Raw genomic sequence first — 14,868 nt, 5'->3', positions numbered from 1 at the left:
CAGTTGTTTTTCTTCTGTGTTTTTACTCCCACAGTTTTTCCACTGAATGTGGATAGTGGTTTTTCTCGTAGATTCCTCCAAGTTGTTCTGGATCACTGCACTGCCACTAATGGATAAGTCCATTATATTCTATTGTACCACAGTGTGTCAGTCTCTGTGTACAATGTTCTCCTGGTTCTGCTCCTCTCGCTCTGCATCACTTCCTGGAGGTTGTTCCAGTCTCCATGGAATTCCTCCACTTTATTATTCCTTTGAGCACAATAGTATTCCATCACCAACATATACCACAATTTGTTCAGCCATTCCCCAATTGATGGGCATCCCCTCATTTTCCAATTTTTGGCCACCACAAAGAGCACAGCTATGAATATTCTTGTACAAGTCTTTTTACTTATTTTCTCTTTGGGGTACAAACCCAGCAGTGCTGTGGCTGGATCAAAGGGCAGACAGTCTTTTATCACCCTTTGGGCATAGTTCCAAATTGCCCTCCAGAGTGGTTGGATCAATTCACAACTCTACCAGCAATGCATTAATGTGCTGACTTTGCCACATCCCCTCCAGCATTCATTACTTTCCTTTGCTGTCATGTTGGCCAATCTGCTAGGTGTGAGGTGATACCTCAGAGTTGTTTTGATTTGCATTTCTCTGATTATAAGAGATTTAGAACACTTTTTCATGTGTTTATTAATAGTTTTGATTTCTTGAACTGAAAATTGTGTATTCATGTCCCTTGCCCATTTATCAATTGGAGAAGGGCTTGATTTTTTGTACAATTGGTTTAGCTCTTTATAAATTTGAGTAATTAGACCTTTGTCAGAGGTTTTTGTAATGAGGATTGTTTCCCTATTTGTTGCTTCCCTTCTAATTTTGGAAGCATTAGCTTTGTTTGTACAAAACCTTTTTAATTTGATGTAATCAAAATTATTGATTTTACATTTTGTGATTTTTTTTCTAGCTCTTGCTTGGTTTTAAAGTCTTTTCTTTCCCAAAGATCTGACAAGTATACTATTCTGTGTTCACCTAATTTGCTTATAGATTCCTTCTTTATATTGAGGTCATTCACCCATTCTGAGTTTATCTTGGTGTAGGGTGTGAGGTGTTGATCCAAACCTAATCTCTCCCACACTGTCTTCCAATTTTCCCAGCAGTTTTTATCAAATAGTGGGTTTTGGTCCCCAAAATTGGGATCTTTGAAGCCAGGACACTCCTGAAGGACTTAAGAGAAAGAATGCTATCCACATTGAGAGAAAGAACTCTGGAAGTAGAATGGAAGTAGAAATGCAAAAGCAAAATATATGACATCACTTATCACATGTATATATGGGTATGTGATTTGGGGTTTAGGCTTTAAAAGATCACTCTATAACAAAAAGGAATAATATGGAAATAGGTATCAATTTGATAACATTTGTACAACCCAGTGGAATTGCTTGTTGGCTGTGGGAGGGGGGAGGTAAGAGAAGAGGGAAAGAAAACGAATTATGTAAATGTGGAAAAATATTTTAAAATTAACATTAAAATATATTTTCATGTTATGGACATTTATAATCAAGGTACAGTTTTTAAGCTAACATTATTTGTCAGAGGATCTGATCCAGCTCTTTACAGATAGGATATTATTCTCCTCATGTCACAAATTAAGCAACCAAGTTCCAGAAAAGTTAAGTGACTTGTTAGTAGAGGAGACTAGAGTGAGGACTGGAATCCCAATCTTTTCAACAACAAATAGGGCCCTAATCATGGAATGGGCTAATTTGTAATTTCTTTCTATGAACTATGATTAAACTTGTATGATATTCAGAAACTGCTTTTATTAATTAGAATATTCCAAATTGCCTCATCAGTTTATATCAGATTTAATTGCATTATATAATGTAATATAATATAATATCTGTTTTCTTGTTTAGAAAAGTTGAAGGTGAAATTTTTAAGATTGAAATGCTCCTTGAAAATATCAGGGACAGAATTGATGAAAGCACATCTGGTTCTATTCCTTTAAGTTCCTTGGATGCTCTGGATATCTTGAACTTTGCATTATGTCCACTACCAAATGAGGTAATCCAGCAATTTATTATATAATGTGCTACTAGGAAAATTATATTTATATATTGTTGGATCTTAATTCAACAAATTGCTATTTTATTTCTTTGTGATGAAAACTTAACTTTCAAATGTTCCGTGAATCCTCTTGCCTAAAACAGAACCATTTCGAGGTCTTGGAAATTAATTCAACTGTTCATCTTCAAAAAGCCCATGGGTTTAGGATGACTAGGGCACGACCAAAGACTGTTTATGTGGATAAAATACCAATGAAAAAGCTATTCTCACTCCAGAGAGAATAGTGACAAGTTTTCTTATGGCAATTTCCTAAGAAAAAACAACTTCATAGTAGAGTCAAACTCATGTAGTGGAAAATGATGCATGGGCAGAGCATCTCCTCTACTTTTCCAGTGAGAAGACTTTTTCAGAGGCACTTTATGTGGATTCAAATACAGGTATCCCTTCCACATCACAACTTTCTCCATTGTAGTTTTGATAAATCACAGGTTGGCATAAGAAATTAAATGGAAATCTTGGGGAAGTTTTGCAGAATCTGCAGATAAAATGCCTTTGGTCAGCACTTAAGAACCACAGATTGTATCACATTAGAGTCCTTATTCTGGAGTGTTCTGATTGGCTTCATTTATTTAGCCTTCCATCTTGGAAGAGTCCACTGATTCATTGACTACAGTTATTTTTTTTTTTGTTCAGGTCCCAAAACAAGAAAATGGGCATGGTCCTTCAGGAAAATCTGACCATGAAATAAAGCTTCTTGATCCTGGGAAACAAGATCAAGGAAACACTCTTATCCCTTTTCCTAAGGATGAGAGTGTTAATAAGAAAGAAGTCATTCTGGCAAAGATCCAGGAGCCTCCACAAGATTGCCTTTGTGAACTCTACCCTCAGGTGTGAGTATTTCATTTCTCAGCTGCTGAAGTCAAGAGGAATTCAAATGGAGACCCACTTCCTCAAATACTATTTCTCTAGTATGTAAAGAAGCAAAGTAAATATTTTTTTCACAAGTTATAAATTGAAGATGGCACGAATAGTCTACTTGAAGCCATTCCATAACTTGGAAATGTCACAAGCAAAGGGGAAGAGAATAAACATTTATTAAGAACTTACTATATGCCAAGCACTTTGCAAATATTATCTCATTTGATCCTCACAACAATTCTGTGAGAGAAGTGCTTTCATGATTCCCCATTTTATAGTTGTGGAAAATGAGGCAAACAGAGCGACTTGCCCTGAATCATGCAGTGAGGAAGTGTCTGAGACCAGATTTGAACTGAGATCTTCCTGACTCTAGATCCAGCCTTCTATCTACTGTGCCACCTAGCTCCAGGCATCTATCATGAGAAGCCACCTGGTACATTAGATAGAGTTTTGAACTTAGATTAATGAGACCTAAGACTGGTTCTGCCACTAAAACATGTGACCTTGGGCAAATTATTTAACCTCAGCCTCAGTTTCCTTATCTATAAAATTAAAGTTAGACTAAGGTTCCTTCCATCTCTAGACCTATGATTATTACTATCTTAGTATAATAGAAAGAACCCCAACCTTGGCATTAGAGCATTCTGGGTAATAAGAATTATATAATATAATGATATAGAACATATATAGTAAATATATTAATAACATAGAATAATACATAAAACAATAAATAATAACTATATGTTACTTTTAAATTGATAGAGCACTTTATGAATAACATCTCATTTTATCCTTAAAACATCTCTGTGAGGTTGATTAATAATATGATTACTAATATATCATTGTATTAATATCATTCTATGATTCTGAGCAAATGCTTTTAGACTTCTGAACTTTACTACTTGCCTTCCAGTTTTGTTGAGCAGAAAGCACTTTGTATACTTGGAAGGAATATATGAATGGAAGTGAGTTTGGGGCTGGGATTCGAGGCTTCTCCCTTTGGGAAACTGACATCTTTGCTCTCTGGTGGGAAGGAAAGTCTCATCTTCCTTCCTGGGGAAGTGAAGCATTAGACCAGTCCCTTTATACTTCAGGAGGACAGGAACCTCACCTTTCTAATACTGGAGTCACTCTGGGTTAAAGGCAGAGGCTCCAAAAGATGGGCTTGACTCCTAGGGCCCATTAAGTACTGACTGCTGCTTTCTGCGGGAGCCACTAGTAACACAGTTCTAAATGCTTTTCTGCTAGCTACCTCGGGTTACCCAGGAGAGATGCTACTTTAGATGAAGATGCTCCAAAGCTTGTTTCCAAGGAAGAAAGTGCAAAATTGTCTCCGCTGGAGACAAATCAGCTGGCAGTGAAGCTTTCATCGGATTTAATGGTAGGAAGACTGGTTGGGGGAAAGATGTTCAATTGTTCTCAAGGAATGAGCTTGTTTTGACTCCTTTCTGTCTAAACTGAGTCCTTAACCCCAACTGGTTTTGTGAAATGTGAATGTGAAGTTGGTGTAATTAAGATGAATAATTTGGTCATAGATTCATATGATTCAAAGTAGAAAAGGGACCCCAGGGGTCACAGAATCATAGAGTCATTGCCTTGAAGTTGGGAAGGGCCTTGTAGGTCGTCTAGCATTCCACTTGTTTTATTTTTAGATCAGTGATGGCGAATCTTTTAGAAACTGAGCGTCCAAACTGTAGCCTCAAGCTATATGTGTGTTGCTCCCTTACCCAAGACAGGGGAGGGAGGTACTTTTCCCATTGGTCTGCTGGACAGAGGGGTGGGTGATATGAAAAAATGTCCTCAGGTACAGTGTAGAGGGAAAAGGGAGCAGTCCCCTCTGGCATATGTGCCATAGGTTCTCCAACATGGTTATAGATGTAGATTTTAAAATTTCATATTCAATACTCCAAGTATTATATTGATAGAAGTTATTAATAATAAAAAACTTGAAGCAAGGGAAGAAAAAACCTCAGTAAAGAAAACCCACTTTTCCAGCATTGCACACAGGAAAAAGAGAGAGAGAGGGAGGAGTTACAAAAACTTATATACAAAAACATAAGAATGCACAGAAACAGAAAAGGAATTTTGGGATGAGGAGAGAAGTCTGGGAGTAATTATACATAGTTGAAGAAACAGAAACCCAAGGAAATGTTCAGTGTCTTGTTCAAAGTCACCCAGGAAATAGGTGACAGAGAAGCAATTTGAACCAGTCTTCTGGTTCTAAATTTATCACTCTTTCCCTCTTTCCACCACACTGCCTGAAACTACTCTCTTGACATTTTATTTACACACACAAGCATGTAGATAAATACATAGAGATGATATGTATGTGCATAGTTAGCTATGATGAAGTATTTCTAGTGCCTTATGGTACTAAAATTAGGTTATAAAGAATAGCCTATATATGCATTGAGGATATCCTGATATTAGGGAGGAGGAAACTAAAGACAATAGGCAGGCTTAATGACCTATCTTTGCCTCCCATTGCTAACTATTTTTCATTTTTTTTAACATCTCAGAGGTTGATCCAGCTGGACTGGATCAAACATACACAGAGCCTGATGGTTGGCTGGATTACAATTGGGAGGGTGTCAAGGGGACTGGTACCCAAGGTATCTAAAGAAGGGCAAGATACAGAAGGTGTTGGAGAAATCTCTAACTTTATTAATACAAAAAGAAAGGACAATTTAGAGATCAACTACCAACTTATGCTCTTCCAGCTATAGAAAATGTTAATGAGTATCTGTACATGAATTGAAGATGTCCTCAAGGAATTAGAAGGGAAATAAGCAGACTTATTCAAAAGTGATATTCAACAACAAATGACATTTTTATCCATTCACTATTAAGCAGAAGGTGTAGAAATTAGAGGATCCCAACATTCTTATCTTTTGTGGGTTACAAAGTGTTTGAATCAGTAAATAAGGCTTCCTTATAGACTCTTTTATAACAAGATGTCTCCCGTCCAATGCATCAAACTATCCCAAGATTCCTCAAAAGATAAAAGAACAGGGGCAGTTAGTTGAGTAATCTTTTCAATAGTAACATCTTACCAATGCCGTTAAATGGCAGTATGCTACTGACTTCAAAGAATTAATAAAATTAGTATCACATAGAGGAGAACAGAGAGGTGTACAAGCTGCAATACATAATGAACAAGTAATCACAGATGAAAAGGAATAAAGGATGTCATTAAAGAATTATTTGATAGGAAGAAAAGATGAACTGGTCATTTGGTAAGAACTATGGATGGCAGGGCAACAACCAGAGGGCTTCATTGGTGCACTCAGAGATGTTGGGAAGAAATCAAGGAAGGCCTTTGGCACATTGTGTGGACCTCCTGTTCTGAACTTCTGGGAGGACATGGACAAGAGTCACCCAAGATAGGAATGGATGAGCCATCATCTCCATCTGAGTTTTTTAATAATTTGGTTTCACTTCCCTGGTCATCTCCCAGGGAACATGGCAGCTACTATCACAAATCTCACTGGAGGAGGAACAATCAGAAGAGCCTTAGACTAACCATACTTCTTTTTTGTTATTATTGTTCAGTTGAGTCTGACTCTTCATAACCCAATGGACCATATTGACCATGGGATTTTCTTGGCAAAGATGCTGGAGTGATTTGCCATTTCTTTCTTCAGTGGGTTAAGGAAATGGAAGTTAAATGACTTTCCCAGGGTCACACAGCTACTAATTATCTGAGACCAGATTTGAATTCAAGTCACTGTGCCACCTAGTTTCTTCCCTAAAACAGAGATTAAGTGACTTGCCCAAGATCATACAGCTAGTTCATGTCTAAGGCTTGATATATATACTTAGGTCTTCTTGACTCCAGGCCCAGAAGTCTACCTACTTGGCCACCTAGCTGTCTCTGTGCTTCTTTTATTTTCCCTAAACAGGATCTAAAATTAGGCAAATCAAGGTAGTTCAGTGGGTAGTCAAGAAATATCATGCCATGATATTTGACCACCTTATTAGGCATGTGCTTATGACCAATATTTGGGAAAAGATCTCTCCCTCATGAAAACAATCTCCGCTTTTAGACACATCCCTTATAGATGAGGAGGAGGTAGAGAAATTCTATGATAAACCAGATAAGACCCTCCAAATTTAGTACACTTTGATATTTGGAGTTTTCCATTTAAAATGTGTATAGGTGAGCCCAGTAACAAATATTTGGAAAAAGTGGCTCAGGCATGAGGAATATGAGAAACTGAATGCTTGTGTGCTACACAGAAACTTCCTATCTGTATGTGATGAAAAGACTAGAGAGATGGTGAATAACAGTGAATAACACCACAATAAAAGGAAATCATTTCTTTTTTAACAATTAGGATGTGACTTGGTATTCAAGTGAGAATCATTCCTGAATTAGCTATCTCTGTGAAGTCATATCATTCATTGCCTTTTTCAGAACAAAAATCATTTTAATACAAAGCTAGAAAAATGAAAAAGAAAAAAGGTAAAGTATCTATTTCCCATCCGTGTAACATTTTATGAGAATATCTGACACATATAATGAGGATGCATTGGATGACGGTATAAGAAGACCCTAGACAGCTTTTTTTGCAAGAGATATTCTAGAGTAGACACATCTTTGCTAGCTTACAATTGATTGAAAGGATCATAGATCTGGGCTAGAAGGAACATCAAAGATCATTTAGTCCTGCCCTTTCATTTTCCAGATGAGGAAACTGAGGTTCAAGGAGATTAAGTAATTTGTCTAAAGTCACTACTTATTAGTAATAAGGATTCAAGGCAGGATTGAACCCAGTGTCAGCCACTTTAAGGCTATTTCCCTTTTCTACTGTACCAAAGTACTTCTTAAGGTATAGACAACACAAGATCTCATTGTGTTTCTAGCTTGCCAAACTATATAAAAAAAATAGAGGACTCTCTTACAACCAAGTATGTCCATGTAAACTATTTCCCCAAATAATATTTACCTGTGTAGTGCTTTATATAAAAACATAATGGAGATTCTCTATTTGATATCCTCCTGGTTATTCATAGTGAGGGAGGCAGCAAACAGTGGGGCCAAGTGTGTCTCACTGAGGAGAGCCATTGTTAGAATCCATATCCAAGGAGGAATCTCTAGAGATGGTGAAGTCCTCTGGGTTTTCCTGGTTGCAGTTGATATTGTGCTGATTCCAGCAATCCAAGAATACTGAAGAACTTCCTAAATGACAACCATAATTACTCAAAAGAACTTGAACTGACCACACAGGACAAAAACCAGAAAGATGAAGAATGCTATTATCTAGATTTGGATATGCATTTTTAAGGTGAACCAATCAGTAACCATATCTTGGCTAGACAATGTAAGTAAACAATGATCTAGACTAAGAATTGAATGAGAGGAAGAAAGTAGATTGGATTTCCTTTGGGAAACTGGAAAGTCCTTTGAAAGATTCCATGTGAGCTCCTTGAAGGAAGACACTGATTTTATCTTTCCTTATATCCCCAACACTGAGCACATAATAAGCATTTAATAAGGCATATGGGGTGTTGAGGGAAAACGAATACCTCTATTGTGAGGGCATCTCAAGTCCTTTTCAAGGCTGGTTTCCTCTGGCGTTTGCCTGCCACCCAACTTTCCCCTGTGGCTCCAGGAAACTGTAGCATGCACAGTGCCACACTCTGGTAAACTGCCTGGTCAGGTTGGCTAAACCAGGTTGAGGGTAACCAACAGGTCCCAAACCCATCAGTGAGTTAGTGAGGTGTCTGCCCCGGGCATATGAAGACTTCCCCCAGCAGAAGGGGTGGATGAGAATAATTTTTTCCAACAGCCATGAAGATGGTGGAAGTAGACACTTTGGAGTACTTAGAGCTTGGTTAGACATCAGAGAAGCCAAGGTCACTCACTGCATCCTAAAACATTGCCAGCCATCTTGACTTTTGTCTTGCCATTGGACTTTGCTAAAACTCTGGAAGAGTGTGAGACTTTGGGCAACCTTACCAAAGTCCAATTTGTGTGCCTATCACCGGTGATGTCATTTTGCACCTCTTTGAGTAGAAAGGACAACAACCAACCAAGTATTTAATAAATTCTTGTTGATTGATTGATGAAAGGTAGTTTTCACCATGGTTGGAGGGAATATATATTCATATCAAAAAAATCACTGATCCTTTGCTGTATTAGAGAACTCTGGAGTTTGCTTTTCTTACCAAAAAATAATCACCACCTGTCTGATGGCCAACCTTCTGGTTTTAAACATTTCCATGCTTAGTTAGCCTGGTCCATTGTTGGCAATCTGACCGAAGGCCTGCAGGTAAAACCTTTCCAGTTGGAAAAAACCTGTAAGAGTTTGTGGTCTGCCAATGTGACCTTCAAGAACTCAAGACCTTTTCTGGGTGCTCCTACGAGGCACCACAGTTGGACTTGAGTGGAAGTTTCTGACCTTGTTTAGAATTTTTCCAAGAAGTCAAATGTCAAAAAAAGTTTCCAGTGGCAGGAATATATTGTGCCAGAAAATAGGTAGATTTGACAACACACCTTTTCATGCCGGATGATTTTGAATCAAGATAGCATCTTGGAATTTCTAGGTGGTACAGTGGAGAGAGATCTGGACCTGGAGTCAAGCAGAGTTCAAATCAGGCTACGGAAAGGATTAATTGTGTGACTGGGAAAATCACAACCTCAATTTGCCTTAGTTTTCTCAAATGCAAAATGAGAATAGTTTACTGTTATACCTTGCAGGGCTGTTATAAGGATCAAATGAAATAATGAAATAATATATACATATATATATGTGGCTAACACTGCACTATTTATAACCATATATATGAATATATATATATAAATTTGTATAAATAATATGTATTTATATATAAATCCTTACTTTCTGTCTTAGACTCAATCTTGTGTATTGCTTCCAAGACAGAAAAGTGGTAAGGGCTAGGTAATTGGAGTTAAGTGACTTGCCCAGGGTCACACAGCTGGGAAGTGTCTGAGGTCAGATTTGAACCCAAGACCTCCCATCTCTAGGCTTGACTCTCTATCCACTGAGTCACCCAGCTGCCCCCTATATAAATATTTATTTTCTTTCCTTCCACTTCATATATCAGTAATCATAGGCTACTTGCTTAGCTGTATTGGTCTTGAACAAATCACTTTGCATTTCTGGGCCTCAGTTTCCTCACTTGAAAAATAAAAGATTCTATTAGTTAAGCTCTAAGGTGACTCCCACCTCTAAATCCCATGATCCTATCACTTCATATGAGTCAGTGTTATTCAGCAAAAAGAAAAAAATAAAAAGCTTGAAGCAATGGGGATGAGTCAGTGTTCCTTAAACCAGCATGTTTTACTTTGGGTGCAGAAAGCCTTCTCTTCTCTGGAAGAAGATGATATTCCTGAAAGCTTGCAGTCCATTAAGCAATCTGTAATGAGGCAAGACTGGCACTCTGATCATGAACTCCCTGAAAGGTAAGGGCTTATCCCATGAATCACCAAAGAGGAGGGAGTTATGTAATAGCAAATAGAATAAATCTAAGGGGTGTCAAGACCAAGCTTCTATTTTCAGCTCAGCTATTTGAATACAGGATCCTGAACATCATCTTTCAAATTTTCTTTCCCCATTAAAACAATGGTCAAGACATTGACTGGTATTGAGGTTATTCCAGAAAGAATGTGGGTCAAGGCTGTCATTTTAAAATGAAAGGTTCTGTCTTTCTAAGTTAAGGCTATCCCTGTTGTCATTCTAGAGATATGTAGTAGAGCAATCACATTATTATAACATGTGGGAGGATTATCGTTGGTGTGGGTCTTCCACGGAGGCAGGCACACCTCCTCAAACCTAATTAATGATGCCTCATGGACTAATACCCAAGTTTGGCTTTAATTGTCCAATGGAAGGTCAGGGGTGAGGCAGGTGCCCAGGTTGAAAGACTGACGATTCCTGTTAGAAAACATTCCAACCCTGGAATAGGCTGCTGATGTCAGAAGCTTTTTACCAAGTTACTTCCTCTAAAAAGTGGCAAGGTGATTATTGTGCCCCAAACAACTGTGTGTCACCTCAGGTGGCCCTCCACTCGAAGTCCACTTGACTGACAGTCAACAGAACCCTCCTTTTGAATGTTAGTATTAACAATACCTATTCACTGAGTCACCTTTTAAACATTTAACAAAGAGACCCTGATGATTCAGATTTATGTGGAGACACACTTTATCTTTGGCTATTTCTTTAATGCTTTGGTTAGATTTTCCATGAGCTCTATGATTTTCTTTTTCAAATTCTCAGGTCTAAACATATAGAATATTTGTTAAGAAGGATTAGGAAAGGAACAGAGATCTCAAGTTAGTTCCAATCTTTAAACTGAACAGTGTGTGTGTGTGTGTGTGTGTGTGTGTGTGTGTGTGTGTGTGTGTGTGTGTGTGTGTTGGGCAAGAGATGGACTTTAAAAGTTAAAAATCAGATTCAACCACTATAATTACTATCTTCTTATTGGAAAGAAACCAGAATCTGTATTTTTGATTATTAAATAGAATTTTTCAGAAACACAAGTTTTGAATGACTATTTTGTGTCGTAGCATCTTGAGGCAGGAGGTGACCTTGAAGGCTGCCTTCCTGCTTTCAGGCAGACCCATATTTCAACCATCCTAGAGAGATGGGACTCAATAAACATTTTTTATTTATTAATGCCTGAAGTGATAATGGTAACAGTTGTCATCATTACAATATTTCAGGCTTTCCCCACAACAACCTGTGGGATAGTTACCATGAACATTATCATCCTTCTGCAGATGAGCAAACCAGAGCTTTGGGAAATGATGTCACTAGCAGACATTATAAATGTTGAAGCCAGAATCTGAACCCATCTCCCCAGGCCATCTCCTTGTCCATGATTTCCATTTTTTGGCTGAGGGCAGCCCCACTATGTTTTCCCTGGTTCATAGCCTCATTGTCCTGGACTCTTCACCCTTCCTCATTCTCCATATGCAGTCAGTTTCCAGATCTTGCCATTTCTGCTTTCACATTGTCTCTCCAATGTCTCTCCTCTCACAGACTTCTCTCTTTGGTTCTTCGCCTTACACCTAAATTGTTGCAGTGGGTCTCTTACCACTCCAGCTCTTCCTACTAAGTATTGCTGCCAACAGATCAATAAACATTTCCTTATTTTTACCAATAACATGTAATAACACATTTCCACAGAAGTTTTCTGAAATTATATGATCCAAATTGTCTTCCCTCCCTACTCCTAGATCTGGCAAGCAATTCAATTTGGGTTAGATATGCATTATCACACAGAACATTTCCATATTGTTCATTTTTTAAGTGAATAATCTTATAAAACCCAAACCCCAAAACATATACCCAGATTAACAAGCAAAAAACCATATACTTTCATCTGCATTCCTATTCCAAATAATAAACATTTATTAAATACCTACTATGTGCCCTCAAGGAATTTACAGTCTCATGGAAGAGTCAAGTTACAAACAAATATATATAGAGCAAGCTATAGGCGGAACAAACATGAGATGATTAATAGAAGGAAAGGACTGAAATTCACAGGTCTTGAGTTGTCAAAGGGATTCCCTTTGTAAGATTAAAATTAATATCCAGTAACTCCAAGTATTATATTTTATAAGGTTTATTAATAATCACTTGAAGTTGTAAAATTTAAAATTAATGTGCAATAATAAAATATATTTTAGGAGATGAGTGATCATTAGAAATAAAGGGATACAAAATAAAGACTATGTGCCCATGGCTGATCATCCAGTTCAAACCCTTGCTTACCACCACCATGCTCACTGACAGGAAGTCAAAAAGCTTGAGGCCCGCCAACCCACTGGCTAATATCCCCTGTCTACAGGAAGTACATAATGACAGGAAGTCAGTGGGCTCCTGGGAAATGTAGTCCTTTTTTTAGGGTAACAGATTTTCAATTATACAAAGTAGAAGAAAAAATACAAGAACAAAAGTCAAAGCCTGAATAAAACCTGCTTTCCTGGCTATGATCAGGGGAAAATGTGTGAAGGTGGAGCTACACAAAACTTATATCCTCCCTACGTTTGGCATGTAAAGTGAGAAGGAACATGGGAAACTGGGATTTAGAGTCCTGAGGAGCAAATTCTAATTATACATCTTACATGTAGCTCTGACAGTGTGACTCCTCTTACTAGGTCAATTCTAGTAGTTTTGGGGTTTTTTAACCCTTACCTTCCATCTTAGAATCAATACTGTGGATTGGTTCTAAGGCAGAAGAGTTAAGGGCTAGGCAGTGGCAGTTAAGTGATTTGCCCAGGGTCACATAGTTAGAAAGTGTCTGAGGCAAGATTTGAACCCAGGACCTCCCATATCTGGGCCTGGCTTTCAATCCACTGAACCACCTAGCTGTCCTAATTTTAGTAGATTTTTATATATGGCCTCTGGGAGGAAAAGTAAATCCCTCGGTTTGACTTTTAAAGTCAAAACCGTCATCATGATCATCCTCACATCAATAATCATCATAGTTAATATAATGCTTTACTGTTTGCAAATCACTCTACAAATATGATCTTATTTTATCATCACAACTCAGCTCAGTACTTCCTAGCCTTTTCTCCTTTAAGGAGGGTATGCTCAAATGCCCCAAAAGAAGGAAGTGGAGACGGAGCATGAAGGGCATAAAAACAAGTGACTCAAGAGGAAAGAATTTTCTGAGGGCAGGGAAAGGGTCTGGTCTTGGAGAGTAATTCTTCCTACAGGGAGGTAATTACAAAAAGAGTGAGGCAAATGATGATCTGTCACAGGTTCCTCTTACCTTATTAACCAGCTTGACCAGGCAATTCTGGTCTCAGCCCCATAGCTATCTGAGGCTTTCTCATGACCTCATCCCTCTAAATATTATCCTCTTCTCCAACAGTCCAAGAGAGGTGGGGATCTACAGATGTAGAATGTGGTCTGTGCTGTCAGACATGACCACTGTCTGTTGGTCTTGCTTACGTATTTTTCTTTATTCTATGAGGAGGGTTCAGTGGGGGATGGAAAATAATTATGGAAAAGAAAAGAAAAGAAAAAAAGGAGAAGAAAGGAAGAAGGAAAACATTTATCTAAAAGGCATTAATAAAACTTCAAATAAAGCAAAGGTTAAGACCAGGTTGCTGGGGACCTAAGATGCCAGACCAATGGAATGTCTTCAAGTCCTCTTCTAAAGCCAATTCTTTACTCCATTCCCAAGTTTCTTGCCCCATAATCCATCCATTTTTCTGCTTTCAGAGTCAGTGCTTCCCATCATGGGCAAGCCAATCCAATCCATCAATTAATCAACTGACAGACACTTATTAAGTGCCTACTGTGTGGCAGACACTGGAAATTCAAACGACCCAAGAATGAAACAATTCCTATCCTCAAGGATCTTAAGTTCTAATAGGGGAGATGAAGACAATGACAAAACTACACATATATGTACAGAATATCTATAAAGAGAGTCAATGCAATTAAATATAGGGTTGTTAAACATAGATAGTGCTATGGCATAGCTAGGTGGCACAGTGGATAGAGTGCTAGGGCTAGAGTCAAATCTGGCCTCAGAGACTCACCAGCTAGGCAGGTCACTTAACCCAGTTTGCCTTAGTTTCCTCAACTGTCAAATGAGCAGGAGAAGGAAATGGCAAACTACTGAAGTATCTTTGCCAAGAAAAAACCAAATGGGGACCCAAAGAGTTAGACACAACCAAACAACAAATAGAAGAGATTTTTAAGATGAATAAGAATTCACAAAGGGGAATGGAGGAATCTGACATTTTATCCTTAACCTTATCCTTAGTGGCCAATTGGCCAACAATCTAGTCCAGCTCAGATAGTCCTAGGGAAGCTTCTATACTAAGGAAAAGTGGGGGACGGTACAGAATGGGTGTACAATCAGAGTTTCTGGGTCCCTTTGGATCCACATTTCTGGTTT

General features: G+C 38.2%; 1 protein-coding gene across 8 annotated transcripts in view; it reads left to right on the top strand.

Annotated features, from left to right (window-relative positions):
• Positions 1-14,868, top strand: part of AKNAD1 (AKNA domain containing 1) — a 64,419-nt gene that overhangs the window by 33,843 nt on the left and 15,708 nt on the right. For all 8 annotated transcript variants that reach the window (XR_008916758.1, XR_001627287.2, XR_008916759.1 and 5 more), the window contains 4 exons: positions 1,908-2,055; positions 2,752-2,948; positions 4,225-4,357; positions 10,299-10,405. Coding sequence is in view for 2 of the 8 variants with exons in the window: in XM_016429064.2 (XP_016284550.2) it covers positions 1,908-2,055; positions 2,752-2,948; positions 4,225-4,357; positions 10,299-10,405 (585 nt within the window). In the remaining 6 variants the exon portion in view is untranslated. The remainder of the gene's footprint in view (positions 1-1,907; positions 2,056-2,751; positions 2,949-4,224; positions 4,358-10,298; positions 10,406-14,868) is intronic.

This window comes from Monodelphis domestica, chromosome 2 (genome assembly GCF_027887165.1).
Source record: "Monodelphis domestica isolate mMonDom1 chromosome 2, mMonDom1.pri, whole genome shotgun sequence".
Lineage (NCBI taxonomy): Eukaryota > Metazoa > Chordata > Mammalia > Didelphimorphia > Didelphidae > Monodelphis > Monodelphis domestica.
This window is presented reverse-complemented; position numbering and strand designations above follow the sequence as displayed.